The 20,680-nt window shown below is 35.6% G+C and overlaps 1 protein-coding gene across 1 annotated transcript in view; it reads left to right on the top strand.

The window, feature by feature from the left end:
• Positions 1 to 20,680, top strand: part of LOC123316425 (dynein axonemal heavy chain 3) — a 2,043,583-nt gene that overhangs the window by 193,648 nt on the left and 1,829,255 nt on the right. Inside the window, exon 5 of the mRNA XM_044902499.1 lies at positions 9,892 to 10,253. Coding sequence (XP_044758434.1) covers positions 9,892 to 10,253 — 362 coding nt within the window. The remainder of the gene's footprint in view (positions 1 to 9,891; positions 10,254 to 20,680) is intronic.

Raw genomic sequence — 20,680 nt, 5'->3', positions numbered from 1 at the left:
TCGTGGGTCGGCGGATATATATATATCTTCTAATATATAAAATTCTCGTGTCATAGTTTTCGTTACCATACTCCTACGAAACGGCTTGACCGATTTTGATGAAATTTTTTGTGCTTATCCGGTATCTATGAGAATCGGCCAACATCTATTTTTCATCCCCCTAAATGTTAGGGGTAGTCCACCCCTAAATTTTTTACTTCATTTTTTGGACAAAATTTTTAATTTCTATTTTTATATGATACAACATACAAAAATACATACAATCCTCAATTTTCACCCTTCTACGATCAACCCTTATTTTTTAATAGCCATTTTAGTAATTTAATCATTTTTCCTCTCCGGTCGAAAACTGATCAATCATCATTTAATTAGTTATCCCCGCCAGATATCTACAGGTGTCACTTCTGACCCAGTAAACAGCACGAACGAACGAACGAACGCTAGATGGACTAACAAAAAATATTGTTCACGCATTAAGAGATTGATATTGTTTAATAGTGTTACTGTCGTAATTGTTTAATAAATGATATATAATTTTAAGGAATAAATTATAATAACTTAAAAATAATGTTTGCCTTTTGTTATTTTTATATTCCCTCATCGTTCACAGCGCTCCATGCTTATTTCACGCATATACCTCATTCTTACATACATACAATATACACATTCTAACATACATACATACTTACAATAAGTAAGCTATTTTTTGTCCACACTAGAAATTACTAGGAAATTATTTATATGGCAAAACAACGTTTGCCGTGTCAGGTAATATTATATATATATATATATATATATATATATATATATATATATATATATATATATATATATATATATATATATATATATATATATATATATATATATATATCCCTTTCCCCTTTATCGTTCGAGTTCATATATATATATATATATATATATATATATATATATATATATATATATATATATATATATATATATATATATATATATATATATATATATATATATATATATATATATATATATATATATATATATATATATATATATATATATATATATATATATATAAAAAAAAAAAAATATATATATATATATATATTATATATATACTGAAAGCAAAATTTGTTACATTATAGACATCACAGTACCATCGGATGATAATATCTCTAGGGCGTACACGGAAAAAATTAGTAAATACTATGACTTGTCATTCAACTTAAAAGAAATGTACCAGTTAAAGCAAGTAACCGTTGTTCCACTGGTAGTCTCGGTAAACGGGCTTGTTGAAGAACATCTTTCCGTGAACACAATGCTGCTGGAGCTGGATGGCTATGTTATTTCGAGTGCTCAGAAAGAGGTGATATTGGGAACAACACGCATTGTCCGACGATTTCTCCATTGCTCGTGATCCCACCATTACAAAGTCACATAAACATTCATTGGTTGATTGAAATGGGCACACATTACCGAATAGTTGAGTTTCTCTGAAGCAGTTGGAAAGACGTACATCAAAAGGCACTCAAGAAGTTCTCCGAGATGAACAATGCATACACAACAATACCTAAATTTATCTTCAAAAACTTTTTTTCCATCTAACAAACTCATCCATCAAACAATTTCTTTAGAAAACTACGTTTTAACAATTCTAGATTTTTTTTGACATATCTGACATATCTAATTGAAACCATAGAACAAACACAAAATGACAAACTACATAAAAACAAATCATCCATTGGTCTCACCATGATTATACGACAAAATATAACTATAAATATTGCTTATCCCTTCAATGTCTCTTCTCGAATTCATTGTTTCTTTTAATTTTTTAATATGATACATTTCCAAAAATGTTCTCTTGTACAAATTCATCTCCACATCTAGTACCTCTGCTAGGTCCCATCCCATGACATGGTCTGTCTTTCGGCAATGTTCTGCAAGAGCACAAACCTTCTTTGGATTTTTTATATCACTCCTATGTTGAATAATTCTCTTCTTAAGTTGTTGTTTGGTTTGACCGATGTACTTTAGGTCACATCCTAGGCAGGGAATTTTATACACCACTCCTGTCATCTTTGTAGTTTCTACTTTATCCTTCACCTTTGACAAAAGTTTTTTTATACCAAACTGATTTCTCACTGAAATCTTAATTTTTTCATCCCTTAAAATATTAATAATTCTTTTTGTCACTTCTGGTATTTGAGGTAAAGATGTAAAAGAAATCTGGTCATTATTAACAATCCTTGACAACTCATTAGGTCCACCATCCATCACCTCACTACCTTCAGCCAGAACATCCACATCCACCGTATTGAACAGTAATCTGCTTGTCAAGGTCTTCGGGTATCCATTTTGTTGTAAGATTTCATGCAAAATCTTTAAATTCTTCATCAAAAAAGAAGGGTGAGATATAGTTTGAATCCTTCTTTTCATGCCCAAGATCATATTTATCTTTTGTTTAATTGGGTGGTTTGACAGATAATTAATATACCTCCCTGAACTGATACTTTTCCTGTACCAGTCTACCTTTAGTATATTTTCTTCAGTTCTTATAACCCTGGTGTCTAAAAAAGGAACAGCATTATCTGTCTCCTCCTCCCGAGTGAATTTAATAAATTCACTTTGACCGTTGAAGATATCCAACACAATATTAGTTTTGTCATGAGGTACAGCACAAAAAATGTCATCAACATATTTTTTAATTAATAGAATCTCAAAGGGGATGGTCTGCAATATTTTATCTAGTAAGTAATCCATTACCAACTTGGCTATAATGGGTATAGCTGGTGAACCCATTGGAGACCCAAATATCTGGCTGAAAATTTTACCATCAAACATGAAATAATTAGAGCCAAACAGAAATCTCACTATGGTGATAAATCTTTCTTTTGGAATTGAAGTGTGTGGTTCAATTAAACCCCAATAATACTCTATCGCCTCCACCGCTAGATCTACTGGTATATTGCTAAACAATGATGTCACATCAAGACTAATCAGTACGTAATCTTGTGGTAGTTGTGTATTATTAATTTGTGCAGCAAATTCAAAACTATCTTTCACCAGGTATCTGTCATTATCATAATCTACTGTTTGGCCAAGAACTGATGCAATGAAAGAAGAAAGTTCCGACGTCGGGGTATTGATACAGGAGACTATGGGCCTCAAAGCGAGAGTAGGCTTATGTACCTTGGGTAGGCCATAGAATCTAGCAGGCACACTGTTATAATTGTAAAGTTTCTTTCCTTGTTCTGGGGTTATATACTTATTATGGACTAAATTCTTAATTATATCATTGGACTTATTCTGAAATGTCAATGTTGGATCTCTCTGCAGTAATTTATAATAGCGTTCGTCATTAAGTAACTCATAAGCTAACCTCAAATATTGTTCCTTATCTATCATAACTGTCACATTACCCTTGTCTGATTGAAGAACTAGTAGTTCTGGGTGTTCTTTTAAAAACCTCTTACACTTGACAAATTCCTTGTGGAAAGGGTTACTTACGGTTTTTGAACTTCTGAGGTAGTTAGTTATCACATTTGCAGACAGAGATCTTAAAATATTCTTCTCCTCCTCACCAGACTCCTTTCTACACTGGATAACATACTCCACATCTGCAAGGAGTTTCTGAATGGGAACCTCATATTTAGGAATATCGATGCCAAACTTAGGGCCCAACGCTAGAAAACTTGACACTCTCTCTGGGATCTGGACCGTGCTAACATTCTTGAACCACCGTGGTTGACACTTAGCTGCCTGTACAAACTTTTCCTTTAATTTATTGATTTTATTCAAGTTGTTAATTTTAATTTTGTTGAAAGCTCTGTTATATCGAATCAATTGATTCCTTTTAAAGTTAATCAAAATATGTTCTGGTAGAGACCTCTCCAGTCTTTGCCATAGACTCGAAAGCTCCCTCTCCAAGTTATCTACTAATCTATTAGTCATCCTAATTTCCAAAGACAAAGTCTGTTTAATCACTTTCATTCTAGTATTTTCTGCAATTCGAGAAGAGTCACTATCTGTCACTGATGCAAACAAATATCTCAGATTATTAACTATATGATTAGGTTTCAACTGAAGTCTTTTACACTCTAATAAGAAAACTCTTCTATCAATACCCCGACGTCGGAACTTTCTTCTTTCATTGCATCAGTTCTTGGCCAAACAGTAGATTATGATAATGACAGATACCTGGTGAAAGATAGTTTTGAATTTGCTGCACAAATTAATAATACACAACTACCACAAGATTACGTACTGATTAGTCTTGATGTGACATCATTGTTTAGCAATATACCAGTAGATCTAGCGGTGGAGGCGATAGAGTATTATTGGGGTTTAATTGAACCACACACTTCAATTCCAAAAGAAAGATTTATCACCATAGTGAGATTTCTGTTTGGCTCTAATTATTTCATGTTTGATGGTAAAATTTTCAGCCAGATATTTGGGTCTCCAATGGGTTCACCAGCTATACCCATTATAGCCAAGTTGGTAATGGATTACTTACTAGATAAAATATTGCAGACCATCCCCTTTGAGATTCTATTAATTAAAAAATATGTTGATGACATTTTTTGTGCTGTACCTCATGACAAAACTAATATTGTGTTGGATATCTTCAACGGTCAAAGTGAATTTATTAAATTCACTCTGGAGGAGGAGACAGATAATGCTGTTCCTTTTTTAGACACCAGGGTTATAAGAACTGAAGAAAATATACTAAAGGTAGACTGGTACAGGAAAAGTATCAGTTCAGGGAGGTATATTAATTATCTGTCAAACCACCCAATTAAACAAAAGATAAATATGATCTTGGGCATGAAAAGAAGGATTCAAACTATATCTCACCCTTCTTTTTTGATGAAGAATTTAAAGATTTTGCATGAAATCTTACAACAAAATGGATACCCGAAGACCTTGACAAGCAGATTACTGTTCAATACGGTGGATGTGGATGTTCTGGCTGAAGGTGGTGAGGTGATGGATGGTGGACCTAATGAGTTGTCAAGGATTGTTAATAATGACCAGATTTCTTTTACATCTTTACCTCAAATACCAGAAGTGACAAAAAGAATTATTAATATTTTAAGGGATGAAAAAATTAAGATTTCAGTGAGAAATCAGTTTGGTATAAAAAAACTTTTTTCAAAGGTGAAGGATAAAGTAGAAACTACAAAGATGACAGGAGTGGTGTATAAAATTCCCTGCCTAGGATGTGACCTAAAGTACATCGGTCAAACTAAACAACAACTTAAGAAGAGAATTATTCAACATAGGAGTGATATAAAAAATCCAAAGAAGGTTTGTGCTCTTGCAGAACATTGCCGAAAGACAGACCATGTCATGGGATGGGACCTAGCAGAGGTACTGGATGTGGAGATGAATTTGTACAAGAGAACATTTTTGGAAATGTATCATATTAAAAAATTAAAAGAAACAATAAATTCGAGAAGAGACATTGAAGGGATAAGCAATATTTATAGTTATATTTTGTCGTATAATCATGGTGAGACCAATGGATGATTTGTTTCTATGTAGTTTGTCATTTTGTGTTTGTTCTATGGTTTCAATTAGATATGTCAGATATGTCAAAAAAAATCTAGAATTGTTAAAACGTAGTTTTCTAAAGAAATTGTTTGATGGATGAGTTTGTTAGATGGAAAAAAAGTTTTTGAAGATAAATTTAGGTATTGTTGTGTATGCATTGTTCATCTCGGAGAACTTCTTGAGTGCCTTTTGATGTACGTCTTTCCAACTGCTTCAGAGAAACTCAACTATTCGGTAATGTGTGCCCATTTCAATCAACCAATGAATGTTTATGTGACTTTGTAATTTTGTGTTTTTAGAGTCCTGATGAAGGATCTGTGAAGATCCGAAACGTCGACTAGGAATAAATGTAGTATTCAGAATTAGCGCTTTCATTTCCAACAATCCCGTTAATCAGATTACATCATTATAGTTTGGAGTGAATTTTGAATATATATATATATATATATATATATATATATATATATATATATATATATATATATTAGACTGATTCAAAAAAATCGACTTTCTTTTTTTTCGAGAAACACACCCCTTATTATCTTCAGGGCACTGAAAAATGACGTCTGTGAAAATATTAGTCCAAAAACTTATTATTCAGAGGTCGCTCATCGAGGATTTCTATTTTCCCTACTAATAGCAGGGAAAAAAAAATTATTTCTAGTTAAAAAATTCCAGTTCGCAAACCAATGGACGGATTCCATTGAGCGATATATTTTTATGTAGGGAGTTAGGTGCTCTACAAAAACTGCCACTTACAATTTTTCCATAAAACGGCTTTTCGAAAAGTTATTAGAGCTCGAAATTAAATTTTTGTCGAAGTAGCTCTTTTTACTCGGATATCGGGAAGAAATTATTGGAATTTACTTTGACAATCAGGAAATCGTTCTCGAAAGTTACAATTGATATGATTTTATTTAGATTTAATTCATTTATGACATCCCCAAATTGTCAACCTCAACAATTGTTAGGGAGTTAGTGTTTCATACTCTTCAGAATCAAATTATTTAGCATCTCTTATTTCTCATTCACTTGGGTCAGAAAGAATGATTGGTTTTGTGCCCTCTTTCAGATTAGTGTTTGATCTTAAACTCGTTACTTGTCTTCAGTTTCATCCATAATACAATTTTGTGTATTCATTATTTTTGCAAACCCAAAATGGCCGCATTCACAAAATTCTCGCTATATGATTTCATTGGAGAAGACATTTTGTAGTGAAAGTAACATATAGATGATAGGATCTTTCTGTTGTTAACAATTCAGCGGAGCGAGTTATTGGTTTAATTGAATGCAATAATTACTAAAAGAAGAATGAAGAATAAACAGTTACAGTTTCTTTTACAATTGATAAACGAACATCGTCATCGTTTTCCGGATTGCAACAAAAAAAATTGAAATTATCTGTTTAGAACATATTATGTATTATAGATGTTGAATATACCAACACCAATATTATTTTTCACAACCGAATAAATGCTTTCTATATGCGACTTATATCTAATATCATTAAACCTACCAATCCCACAAATATCGAGACATTTGTTGAAAAATTGATAGTTCACTACCTATTTTGTGATAGTGGCTATTTTGGATTTATAAAAATAATGAATACACAAAATTGTATTATGACTGAAACTGAAGACAAGTACTGGGTTCAAGAACAAACACTAATCTGAAAGAGGGCACAAAACCAATCATTCTTTCTGACCCAAGTGAATGAGAAATAATAGATGCTGAATAATTTGATTCTGAAGAGTATAAATTTCTAACACTCTTACAATTGTTGAGGTTGACTATTTGAGGATGTCACAAATTATTTGAATCCACATAGAATTATATTAATTGTATCTTTCCAGAACTATATTCTGATTTTCAAAGTAAATTTCAATAATTTCTCCCCAATATCCGAGTAAAAACAGCTACTTCGACAAAATTTTATTTCAAGCTCTAATAACTTTTCGAAAATCCGTTTTATGGAAAAATTATATGAGACAGTTTTTGTAGAGTACCTAATTCCCTACATAAAAATATATAGCTCAATAGAATCCGTCCATTGGTTTGCGAACTGAAATTTTTTAACCAGAAATGAATTTTTTTCACCTGCTATTAGTAGGGAAAATAGAAATCCTCGATGAGCGACCTCTAAATAATAATATTTTCGGCTAATATTTTCACAGACGTCATTTTTCAATGCCCCGAAGATAATTAGGGGTGTGTTTCTCGAAAAAAAAGAAAGTCGATTTTTTTGAATCAGTCTAATATATTATATATATATATATATATATATATATATATATATATATATATATATATATATATATATATATATATATATATATATATATATATATATATTATATATATATATATATATATATATTAGACTGATTCAAAAAAATCGACTTTCTTTCTTTTCGAGAAACACACCCCTTATTATCTTCAGGGCACTGAAAAATGACGTCTGTGAAAATATTAGTCAAAAATCTTATTATTTAGAGGTCGCTCATCGATGATTTCTATTTTCCCTACTAATAGCAGGGGAAAAAAATTATTTCTAGTTAAAAAATTCCAGTTCGCAAACCAATGGACGGATTCCATTGAGCGATATATGTTTATGTAGGGAGTTAGGTGCTCTACAAAAACTGCCTCTTACAATTTTTCCATAAAACGGCTTTTCGAAAAGTTATTAGAGCTTGAAATTAAATTTTTGTCGAAGTAGCTCTTTTTACTCGGATATCGGGGAGAAATTATTGGAATTTACTTTGAAAATCAGGAAATCGTTCTCGAACGTTACAATTGATATGATTTTATTTAGATTTAAATCATTTATGACATCCCCAAATTGTCAACCTCAACAATTGTTAGGGAGTTAGTGTTTCATACTCTTCAGAATCAAATTATTTAGCATCTCTTATTTCTCATTCACTTGGGTCAGAAAGAATGATTGGTTTTGTGCCCTCTTTCAGATTAGTGTTTGATCTTAAACTCTGTACTTGTCTTCAGTTTCATCCAAAATACAATTTTGTGTATTCATTATTTTTGCAAACCCAAAATGGCCGCACTCACAAAATTCTCGCTATATGATTTCATTGGAGAAGACATTATGTAGTGAAAGTAACATATAGATGATAGGATCTTTCTGTTGTTAACAATTCAGCGGAGCGAGTTATTGGTTTAATTGAAGAATGCAATAACTACTGAAAGAAGAATGAAGAATAAGCAGTTACAGTTTCTTTTACAATTGATAAACGAACATCGTCATCGTTTTCCGGATTGCAACAAAAAAAATTGAAATTATCTGTTTAGAACATATTATGTATTATAGAATATACCAACACCAATATTATTTTTCACAACCGAATAAATGCTTTCTATATTCGACTTATTTCTAATATCATTAAACCTACCGATCCCACAAATATCGAGACATTTGTTGAAAAATTGATAGTTCACTACCTATTTTGTGACAGCGGCTATTTTGGATTTATAAAAATGATGAATACACAAAATTGTATTATGACTGAAACTGAAGACAAGTACTGGGTTCAAGAACAAACACTAATCTGAAAGAGGGCACAAAACCAATCATTCTTTCTGACCCAAGTGAATGAGAAATAATAGATGCTGAATAATTTGATTCTGAAGAGTATAAATTTCTAACACTCTTACAATTGTTGAGGTTGACTATTTGAGGATGTCACAAATTATTTGAATCCACATAGAATTATATTAATTGTATCTTTCCAGAACTATATTCTGATTTTCAAAGTAAATTTCAATAATTTCTCCCCAATATCCGAGTAAAAACAGCTACTTCGACAAAAATTTCATTTAAAGCTCTAATAACTTTTCGAAAAGCCGTTTTATGGAAAAATTATATGAGACAGTTTTTGTAGAGCACCTGACTCCCTACATAAAAATATATCGCTCAATGGAATCCGTCCATTGGTTTGCGAACTGGAATTTTTTAACTAGAAATAAATTTTTTTCCCCTGCTATTAGTAGGGAAAATAGAAATCCTCGATGAGCGACCTCTAAATAATAAGATTTTTGACTAATATTTTCACAGACGTCATTTTTCAGTGCCCTGAAGATAATAAGGGGTGTGTTTCTCGAAAAAAAAAGAAAGTCGATTTTTTTGTATCAGTCTAATATATATATATATATATGTTTGTAGAGTCCTGAAGAAGATCCGTACCAGGATCGAAACGTTGACAATGAAATAAAGAAGAGAGAGACCCAATCACGCTCTTTAATTTCCCACACCCCTTAACTATTGCATATAATCGACTCTGGGAATTATCCGATCTATAAATATATAACAATTAATGAAATTTTTTTATTTTTCAGGGAATGGACTCAACAGTTATATCGGATTTCAAAACTGAATACATCGATACTGCTATTGGACGGATACCATCAAGATATAAACAGTTGAGAGATTATAAGGCTATCATTGAAGGTCATAAAAATGAAATACTGAAGTATTATGAGGAACACATGAGGTTGAATTTATTGAGGTTTATTTTGAAAGACCCCGCAGAACACGAAAGACTTAAAATTTATACATTTCCCTCATTCTGGCCAACGTTGCACATTCGAGCACCTATACCTTGGCATACGAACAAAATACTAGGCGAACATAAGATGCAAACGCATTTTTACTTAGGAAATATTATTGCTATAAAAGTAAGGAATTTGTGGTTCGAAAGGTATGTATAATTTTTGCTTGAGCAATAAGTACATAGATTAAATGAATAGAGAATAAATAGCCCACTCGAAAAACAAGTTTTAGCGCCATCTGTTTTTACGGTACAGGTATTAATTTGAAAAAAAAACAAAATTGAAAAGGATTATGTAGCGCACATTTAAAATTTTCTTCTAGTAATTCAAACAAACATCTGAAAAATTTCCAAAGGAAAATCAGAGAATGATTCGTATTAGATGAGAAATGAGAGCTGATACGAATCTTCTACGATTTTATGTCCCCGTATTTTCTAGTCACAAAGTCAATGCAATTTCTTGTAGTGTAGCATAATATGGAAGATATCTCTGAACATTTCTCTGTCTCTTCACTCGATGATATTTAATCGAATAATTTTCATTGCCCATATTTCACAAAAAACTCGAAATGCATATTTTTCATAGACTAGAGTTATGTAGATTGGAAACTTCCATACTACGAGACGAAACTACAGTGACTCTAACGAGACAGTGGCGACCATTGTGGTTTCGTTTTTCATCGTTTTAGCAAGAATATGGCGGATTTGGTCACGCCAATCGGCATTCCGAACTAGAGATCATAGCATTGAAATCTGTGCTTCTAAGCCGCCATATTCTTGCTAAATTTCCAATTTCAATTTGATTATGAAACTGGACGTTAATAGATGACGCTGGAAGAAAGTAGATTTCCTTCAACTTCATTCACAGGACAAGGAGAGAAGTGTCATAGAAATATAAAACGAGGAAGTGTGTTCTGTCTTTATTGGATTAATCGATAAGTTTCAGTTCATATTTTAATATCTTTTTAATTGATCCCTTGGTCTCCTTCGGTAAATTCGCAATCTCCTCTTGTCTTCCTCTGGGTCGAAGTCCACTAGTCTCCTGAGTTATTGATTCGGATGGTTTTTCGCTGTTTCGAAAAATTTCTCTGCTTTTCTGTTCATGAATTCCGGTATGGTTTGCCATTTTAGGTCCCTATAAATCTGTCTATTCCTGACAAACCAAGGTGCATCTATTGCACATCGTAGCAGCTTGTTTTCAGTGGCCTGAATTCTTTTGATGTGGCTCTTTGCCGCGAAACCCCAGGCAACTGATTCATAAGTCAGTTGAGGCCTAGCAACGGCTTTGATTATCTTCAATTTTGTAGAATAATTATTTTAGTTTTCATTTTTAAGTAATTTTGTTTTTGAATTAATTTTCCGAGAAATTTTTTCAAATTTCCAATTCAGGATTCCGACATTGTAAACATTCCGCACCGTTTTTATTCCGTTTTCATTTCCTAAAAACGATGTCACACCGTATAAAACATCCTGAATTGGAAGATAACCGAGTTTTTTGTTCGCTAGCACAGATGAGTCGAAATTAAGACGTCTTCATCGACGCATATTTTACCGAATTTCGACTGTCGGGCACATCTGATTTCCGCACCCTTCCCTGTGGGTATAAAATCAGATGTTCCTCCGCAGGCCAATTCACTTACGATTAATTCACTTTTGCGTCCGATCGATTGCCGAGTTTGGGAGTCTGCCGAGTCAACTGCCTAATTCGTTTCCGGGTTTTTTTTCTGAGAATTAGCCGATTTTGTTTTTTTTTTCTTTTACTGTGGGGATTTTCACTTAAAAGAAACATTAGTTTATTATTTTTTTGTCATTTGTCTACTGTGAGTGAATTAGAACCAGAGGTAAGACGACACTCCGTTTTTTTTTATATATTATTGGAACTTCAGTTTCCGTCTACATCCCTTCTATACCCGAGTCTGAGTTCCACCCCTACTGTCGTTAAAGTACCCTGCTGGTGTGGATACCCGGGGAGTACCGAAGGCACTTTGGGGTGGCTCACCCTTCTCTGAAATTTCCCATCTCCTTCAGTTCCACCCCTACTGTCGTTAAAGTACCCTGCTAGTGTGGATACCCAGGGGGTACCGAAGGCACTGTGTTCACTCCTACGGTTAGGGAGGCATTCTGCTGGTGTGGATACCCGGGGAGTGCCAAACGCGCCTAAGTGTGAGCCGTCGTAACTCTGTGTCGTAATTTTTCATCCCCTTACCTGGCTGAAGTCCGATATCTGTCCGTTAAGTGTGCGTCTTAGGTTTTGGCTGGCGAAGTCCGCAAACCCCCGTATAACTTTTGAGATCGGATCCCGTTTCATTCCGTCCGTTTTGCCCTGTAAATTCACTGATTTCGAGTCTTTCACTGTACGAATTTTATAATAGTGCCATTTGTGTTTCCTTGCAAGAGTCGACAAATATAATTTGTGTGCGTTGATTTTGGCTTTCACTGGTTTTCGCTAACACCCCAGACACTAAGGAACCTGTCTTCGGCTAGTAGCTACCAGGGTAGGTTTGCTATTCTCCCTTAAAGAATAGCTGGCGCTCGAGTACACCGAGGAAAACCCGTTACAAGAGTCTATTCATCGCTGCTTTCGAATTTTTGGAGATTGCTTGTTTGATATGCTTGTGTCGTTAATACTATAACGTTGATAAAAAATGATCACTGAATCGTATCAAATTTTTTGCCACGTTGAAGTGTCGGTGGAGGGTATGGGAAATTTGAAATGGCGAGCGCCGAAGGAGCGTGGCCGGGTAGAGCGGTAAATGGAACGCAAGAGTAAGAATCGAGCTTTCCGAAAATGCCTAGATCGTATTTTTACCCCGTCTAGAAGTGTCCGAAAATTGCGTGAGAAAATCGCGAAATTCACGATTTTCGCGAAAAGGTACCAATTTGATTTGATTAGCTTGAGAGATCCGCGGTAGCTCGAGAGCCGGGATGGGTGTCGAACTAAGCTCGAAGAACCCGAAATTAAAATAGGCCTGTTTTTTTTCCCGGAGCCCGAACGATATTACCTAAAAAAGCGTAAGAATTTTGAAAATTTTTGACGTCTATTAAAAATCGAGTGACATTCCACAAAATTAAATTATTTTCTATTGATTATCAGAGAAAATTAAGTGAAAGTGCACTTTGACAATCGATGTCAGAGTGTGAATTAAAGGTTAACGTCAGTTTTGACGGCTTGGCAGCGATCACAGAACGAGGTGCCTTGAATCGATCGGGCTTTTAAAAAACGTTTTTGGCCTAGATATTTATAAAAGGGGAATCGAGCGAGGGCCGAAGGCCCGAGCTACGAACAAAAGGCGTATCGCGAGGGCCGAAGGCCCGAGCTACGGACGAAAGGCGAATCTGCCAGTAAAGGTGAATCTACCTACAAGGTGGATCTCCTGGCTATACTAGTTAATACTATAACGTTGATAAAAAATGATCACCGAATCGTATCAAATTTTTTGCCATGTTGAAGTGTCGGGGGAGGGTATGGGAAATTTGAAATGGCGAGCGCCGAAGGCGCGTGGCCGGGTAGAGCGGTACATGGATAGCTAGAGGAAGAATCGAGCTTTCCGAAAATGCCTAGATCGTATTTTTACCCCGTCTAAAAGTGTCCGAAAATTGCGTTAGAAAATCGCGAAATTCACGATTTTCGCGAAAAGGTACCAAATTGATTTGATTAACTTGAGGGATCCGCGGTAGCTCGAGAGCCGGTATGGGTGTCGAACTAAGCTCGAAGGACCCGAAATTAAAATAGGCCTTTTCTTTTTCCCGGAGCCCGAACGAAATTTCCTAAAAAAGCGTAAGAAATTTGAAAATTTTTGACGTCTATTAAAAATCGAGTGACATTCCACAAAATTAAATTATTTTCTATTGATTATCAGAGAAAATTAAGTGCAAGTGCACTTTGACAATCGATGTCAGAGTGTGATTTAAAGGTTAACGTCAGTTTTGACGGCTTGGCAGCGATCACAGAACGAGGTGCCTTAAATCGATCGGGCTTTTTAAAAACGTTTTTGGCCTAGATATTTATAAAAGGGGAATCGAGCGAGGGCCGAAGGCCCGAGCTACGAACAAAAGGCGTATCGCGAGGGCCGAAGGCCCGAGCTACGGACGAAAGGCGAATCTGCCAGTAAAGGTGAATCTACCTACAAGGTGGATCTCCTGGCTATACTAGTTAATACTATAACGTTGATAAAAAATGATCACTGAATCGTATCAAATTTTTTGCCACGTTGAAGTGTCGGTGGAGGGTATGGGAAATTTGAAATGGCGAGCGCCGAAGGCGCGTGGCCGGGTAGAGCGGTAAATGGAACGCAAGAGTAAGAATCGAGCTTTCCGAAAATGCCTAGATCGTATTTTTACCCCGTCTAGAAGTGTCCGAAAATTGCGTGAGAAAATCGCGAAATTCACGATTTTCGCGAAAAGGTACCAATTTGATTTGATTAGCTTGAGAGATCCGCGGTAGCTCGAGAGCCGGGATGGGTGTCGAACTAAGCTCGAAGAACCCGAAATTAAAATAGGCCTGTTTTTTTTCCCGGAGCCCGAACGATATTACCTAAAAAAGCGTAAGAATTTTGAAAATTTTTGACGTCTATTAAAAATCGAGTGACATTCCACAAAATTAAATTATTTTCTATTGATTATCAGAGAAAATTAAGTGAAAGTGCACTTTGACAATCGATGTCAGAGTGTGATTTAAAGGTTAACGTCAGTTTTGACGGCTTGGCAGCGATCACAGAACGAGGTGCCTTAAATCGATCGGGCTTTTAAAACACGTTTTTGGCCTAGATATTTATAAAAGGTGAATCGAGCGAGGGCCGAAGGCCCGAGCTACGAACAAAAGGCGTATCGCGAGGGCCGTAGGCCCGAGCTACGGACGAAAGGCGAATCTGCCAGTGAAGGTGAATCTACCTACAAGGTGGATCTCCTGGCTATACTAGTCATATAACGTTAGCATGGTTCTTGGATTCTTCGGAATATCGTGAATGTATATATTGTACAGAAGTGGCCCAAGTACTGAACCTTTGGGTAATCCAGCCTCTATTATCTTGTTGTGGAGCATTCCCCTTCCACTTTCAAGTAAAATCTTCTATTTTTGAGATAATTCCAGATCAGCTTGCATATTTTCATCGAATATCCAGTATATCTCATCTTATTTATTAATCCTTCATGCCATACTCTGTCGAATGCTCCTGCGACGTCTAGTAAAACAAGACCTGTAGCTTGTTTATTTTGGAATCCCTCTGTAATGTATTCTGAGAGCCTCAATAATTGTTGCTCTGTTGAATGATTTCTTCTGAATCCGAACTGCTCAGGTGGTATTAGTTTCAGGTTTCTTCATTTAGCCTCGTGGCTCTTATTCTTTCTACTACTTTTCCTAACGCCGACAGTAGACTTATCGGTCTGAAGTTTTGTGGGAACTTCTTCTCTTTGGATGGTTTATTTAACACTATGACTTCCGCTGTTTTCCATTTTTTTGGGTAGTGTTCTGTCCCCATAATTCCATTCGCGATATTTGTTAGAGCGGCTTATACCTTTTCTAGGTAATTTCTTCAACATAACATTCGTAATTTTATTGCTTCCTCTTCTTCAAACTTCTAATTATTTCCCTGATTTCATTTGGCGATGTTGGTTTGTCTATTTCAGCAGCCGCTGGTAATTCACCATTTCTTCATCATTTTCTTCAACCAGTTCTTCCAAATCTTCATTATCGTCGTCTATCCTGTAATTTATTCTCGATTCTTGTTCGATCGAGTCCGACAATGCATCTGCCTTATCAGTATTGGTATACGCCATTCCCCTTTCTCCGTGTAGGGTTGGAATTTTAGTCTACTCGTAGGCTTTTTGCATTCTCCATGCAGGATGATCAATTGTATTCAGTTCTTGAACCCTTTTGTTCCATCTTCTTGTTCTTAGATCTTTCAGGGCATTTTTCAGAATTTGGCTATGGCAGTTGAGGTTCCTTCTATTCAGGGGAACGTGACGTCATTATTAGATCTCGTTCCCGGTCATTTTCAAACCCGAACGTACTGGGAGTTCCCTGTCGACATCACCTAGGAGTTTCAAATGGTTGTCAAGACGAGTTGACAACTTTTTGCCGCGTCCTATTTTGGCACTCCGAAAATAATTTTATAGAAATATTGGTGAAAACCAACGACGTAATATGCAGAATATGCATTCGATAAGTGCAATTTGTAAAAACAATTAGTGATCATTTCGAAATATGGTAGAACACGACATATGTAAGAATGAGAAGATTTGAAAATTGTTTTGGGTGCTTTCAAGATTCCCGCAGTTCCTCGGAGCTCAAGAAAACAACGACCAACGTTTAACAGAAATTTGGTACTGGGTACTGACCTCATTGTGCTGAGCCCAGTTTGCCGTCACCATTAACTAAAGGGGCTGCTTGCTTGTGTGATTTAATTATGTACCAAGAAATAAATAGTAATAACCTAGTCATTTATTTATATGCTATTATTTGTACTATTTGATTTTTGTTTGTTTAAAAGTTTATCTGATATTTGAAAGTGCAAAATGAATTTGAACCATGATATTATAAGATTTGTTGTTGAACTCTTAGATTATGAGGAGGGGAAAGTAAAATCATCTGAAATGGTACCAACTTTTGTCTTCAATATCAGATTGAATTCTACATTGCTTCAATGAAAATTCAGAAAAATTTTCTGAAATCTGAAAAACATCTTCAAATTTTCTCAAATAGGGCATCATTCTAATATCAATAACTTCGAGATTTTTGCTTCATATTCAGTTGCACAGTCCAAAAAAATCATTCTGTTTTCCATTATGGTGGCAGGGGCAGTTTTTCAAAGAGGTACTCGTTGTTTTTTGTCACTGACGGCAGTTACAACAGTCACACTTGACAGATCCCCATCGTTCTCTATCAGCAAACTCGGGGAAGTGCGAGCGTGATCGGAGAACATGCTCCGTCACGACCCGAACAGAAAAGGGAATACTCAGAGATCGAAGTCGAACGCGATTGAAATACACTTGACGTGCTCAGAGTCGAAAAGTCGCTAAGCCGAACTCAACCAATATAATCTCTTCCAGTTTATCAACCGCACATTCCAGATCGTCTGGAGTGCTTATTGTTGGAATTTTTGTTATTTCCGATTGTATTAAATGGCTGTATTCAGCCCAATTGGTATATTCTCTTATTTTCAGCGATCGATTGTATTCAGTTCTTGACCCCTTTTGTTCCATCTGCTTGTTCTTAGATCTTTCAGGGCATTTTTCAGAACTTGGCTATGTCGGTTGAGGTTCCTCCTATTTAGATCATTTTTGTTCATCCTATATATTCTTCTGAGTCTTCGATTTTCTTGTATAAGATCTTTTACTTCTTTAGGCGTATTGCCATGCGGATGACTGGGTGCTGGTCTCTTCGCTCTTCTCGTGCTTTTTTCGTAAGCTTTCAATATAATCTCTTCCAGTTTATCAACCGCACATTCCAGATCGTCTGGAGTGCTTATTGTTGGAATTTTTGTTATTTCCGATTGTATTAAATGGCTGTATTCAGCCCAATTGGTATATTCTCTTATTTTCAGCAGTTTTTCTCTTGGTTCTTCTCCAATTGTCAATTCCACGGGATTGTGGTTTGAGGTTCCATATTCCAAAGTTTCAATAGAGAATTCTTCAGTTATATTTTTCAATATCACGATATCTATTACATCTGGTATTCCTATACCAAAAGCAAGATATGTCGGTAACTCTGGTCCAATCACTATGGCATTTTGTTTTTCGGCGAAATCCTTGAGTTTCTTGTCATTTCTATTCTCTGTTCTGCTGTTCCATAATGCGGATTTACAGTTGAAATCGCCGATGCAGATTTTCGGGTTTATCCCTTCCAACAAGTTGTTCATTTCTTCTTCAAATAAATTGTTTTGTGGTGGCTTGTATGCCGAGGTAATTTCGACTCTTTGGCTGAGTTCGGCTTGAAGTTCTACAGATCGAACGGAGAGAGCACGGGGAACCTGACGTCATCAGTAGAACTCGTTCCCGGTCATTTTCAAACCTGAACGTGTGCGAGCATTGATTAACAATTGACATTAATTTGATATTTGTACTTTGCGTCTTGCGCATATTTAACCTTGCGACTTTTCGAAGCGCAATATGAATTTGAACCATGCGATAGTAAAATTGGGTTTTGAACTTTTTTTTGATGATGATGATGATGAGGAAGAGGAAAGTCAGGGCATTGCAGTTAGTGCAAAAGTATGGCAGTTTGCCGAAAAAACAGTCCATAATTTTAAAGACCATCAATTCCAATTACATTTTCGTATGAAGCGATCAACGTTCTGGAATATACTGGGAAAAATATGATTACTGCCTGCTGCTGAGACCCGCATAGGAGGATTTCCAGAAACTGCATTAGAAAAGCAATTATTACTTAACTTGTGGTATTTGGCCAACATTGAAAGCATTCGGTGAGGATGAGCAACTTTTACTTGTATTAGAACAGTGTCTGAAATTGGGACTAAAAACTGTGCACTGTATATATACTAATAGAATAAAAAGTATTTACTTTTCATTTCAGTGGTATTGCTAATCGTTTCGGATTAAGTAAATCGACAACTTGGAGAGCAATTTATAGAATTTGTGATATTCTATTAATTGCAAATGTTAAATATAAAATAATATCTGTGCCAAATGAAGAAAAATGCAATGTAACATGTAATTATGTAAGGGAGAAGACAGGTTTTCCAGGTAGATTATTTTAATATTATGGTTTGCTTAAATTGACCAGGATAATTTCGAATTCATTTTTTATAAAAATCTACAGCTGCGTTTGTATTGGCGCCTAGTGTAGAGGCCCCCCTCACCACGAGTAATTGCGGGGTGATGGCCATCGCTGCGGGCCGGAGGTCTGTCGGTTTTTCGCTCATCGAATTTCGCGTAGTGCGTACTCAGAGACAGTCTCCATGCCGAAGGCTCTTTCCAATCGCGAAAGTTTTAGCTAAGAATTGCGCTTTGTTTTGAGAGTTGCGAAATTTCACTCGAAGGGAGAAATTTTTGTCCGAGTAATTTTCGCGAGGGAATTTTGCTGACGTAAACGCAGCTTGATGATCTGTATAATATAAGGTATAATATTCAATCATGTTGAGCTGTTCTAAAAATAGTGGCAGGTATTTATATTTCAGGTGTAATAGGAGTAGTAGACGGCAGTCATATTCTTATTATTGCACCTAAAGAAAATCATGCATCCTATATTAACAGAAAAGGGTTTCATAGTGTATTGTTGCAAGGGACATGTAATGAGAAGAAGGAGTTCATTCATTGTTATGCAGGGGAGGTGGGATCTGTACATGATGCTGCTGTGTTACGCAGGTCTCATTTGTTAAATTTAATGAATTTTCCAAATGATTCCCACTTGTTGGGTGATTCTGCCTACCCACTCTCTACTAGAATTCTTGTACCCTATAAAGATAATGGCCATTTAAATAATATTCAGAAAGAATACAACAGAATTCACTCAAAAGCTAGAGTTATTATAGAATAGACCTTCGCTCTTTTGAAAGGCAGATGGAGGAGATTGAAATTAGTGGAAACAAAGCACATGCATCTTCTGGTGACTATCATTATGACATGTTGCATATTACATAATATATATTTGTTAGAAATTATATGACAGATGATATCAATGTAGAAGAAGAAATTGAGGGAGAAAGAATAATGAATATTTCTGACGAAAATGATGAAGATGTTCAAAGAGTCGACAAGAGAAATAATTTAGCAAACCATTTGTATTTGACCCCCCAGGGGGTTTGTCATTGACAGATACGGGTGTGGCAAGCCCGGGGCCCCAGCTGGTTACTTCACCTAAAGAAGCGTGTGGTCCCTGCGATAAAGGGGCAAATATGGGGATTTATGTCGAAAGAGATAGCCTCGGAAACCTCGTTGGCAAGTCGAGGCGAAACAGGCCCTGTGGGGAGTTGCGGTGCTGGGCAACTCACAGTAGAGAAACAGCAACCCTGGGCAAGTGGTGGAAATGACAGCGCCACCCCCAGTACAATTACTGTTGAGAGAATGATGAATCTGATGACGGTGGAAAGTCCCCGGTATCTGGTCGTCAAAAAAAAGGATGGGACAGACTTTTCAACGGTCAGTCCTTTCAAAATTGCAAAAGATCTATATAGTATTGCAGGTGATGTTAAAGATGTTAGAAAAATAAATGGAGGACTACTGATAGAAACAATATCAAGACGTCAATCAATGTTGTTGTCATCCATAAACAAGTTTGGAGGTTCTGAAGTAGAAGTAGGCCCACATAGTAAACTCAACCTATGTAAGGGAGTCATATATTGTCGAGATCTTTTAAATTGCACAATAGAGGAAATAAAAGAAGAATTAGCTGAAAAAGGAGTCATTGATGTCAGAAGATTAAAAGCTAAAAGAAATGGACAAATCATTGAAACAGCAGGGCATGTACTTACTTTCAACTCACCAAATTTACCAAACAAAATCGACATTGCCATACATAAAAGAATTGAGGTCAGACCCTATATACCTCCACCCATAAAATGTTTCAAATGTCAAAAGTTCGGCCATGTAGCCCTAAAATGTATGAATACTGAAATTTGTAT

The sequence above is a fragment of the Coccinella septempunctata genome, chromosome 7, assembly GCF_907165205.1.
Source record: "Coccinella septempunctata chromosome 7, icCocSept1.1, whole genome shotgun sequence".
NCBI classification, from domain to species: Eukaryota; Metazoa; Arthropoda; class Insecta; order Coleoptera; family Coccinellidae; genus Coccinella; species Coccinella septempunctata.
Note: the sequence above shows the minus strand (reverse complement) of the source record. Positions and strands in the feature narration are given on the sequence as shown.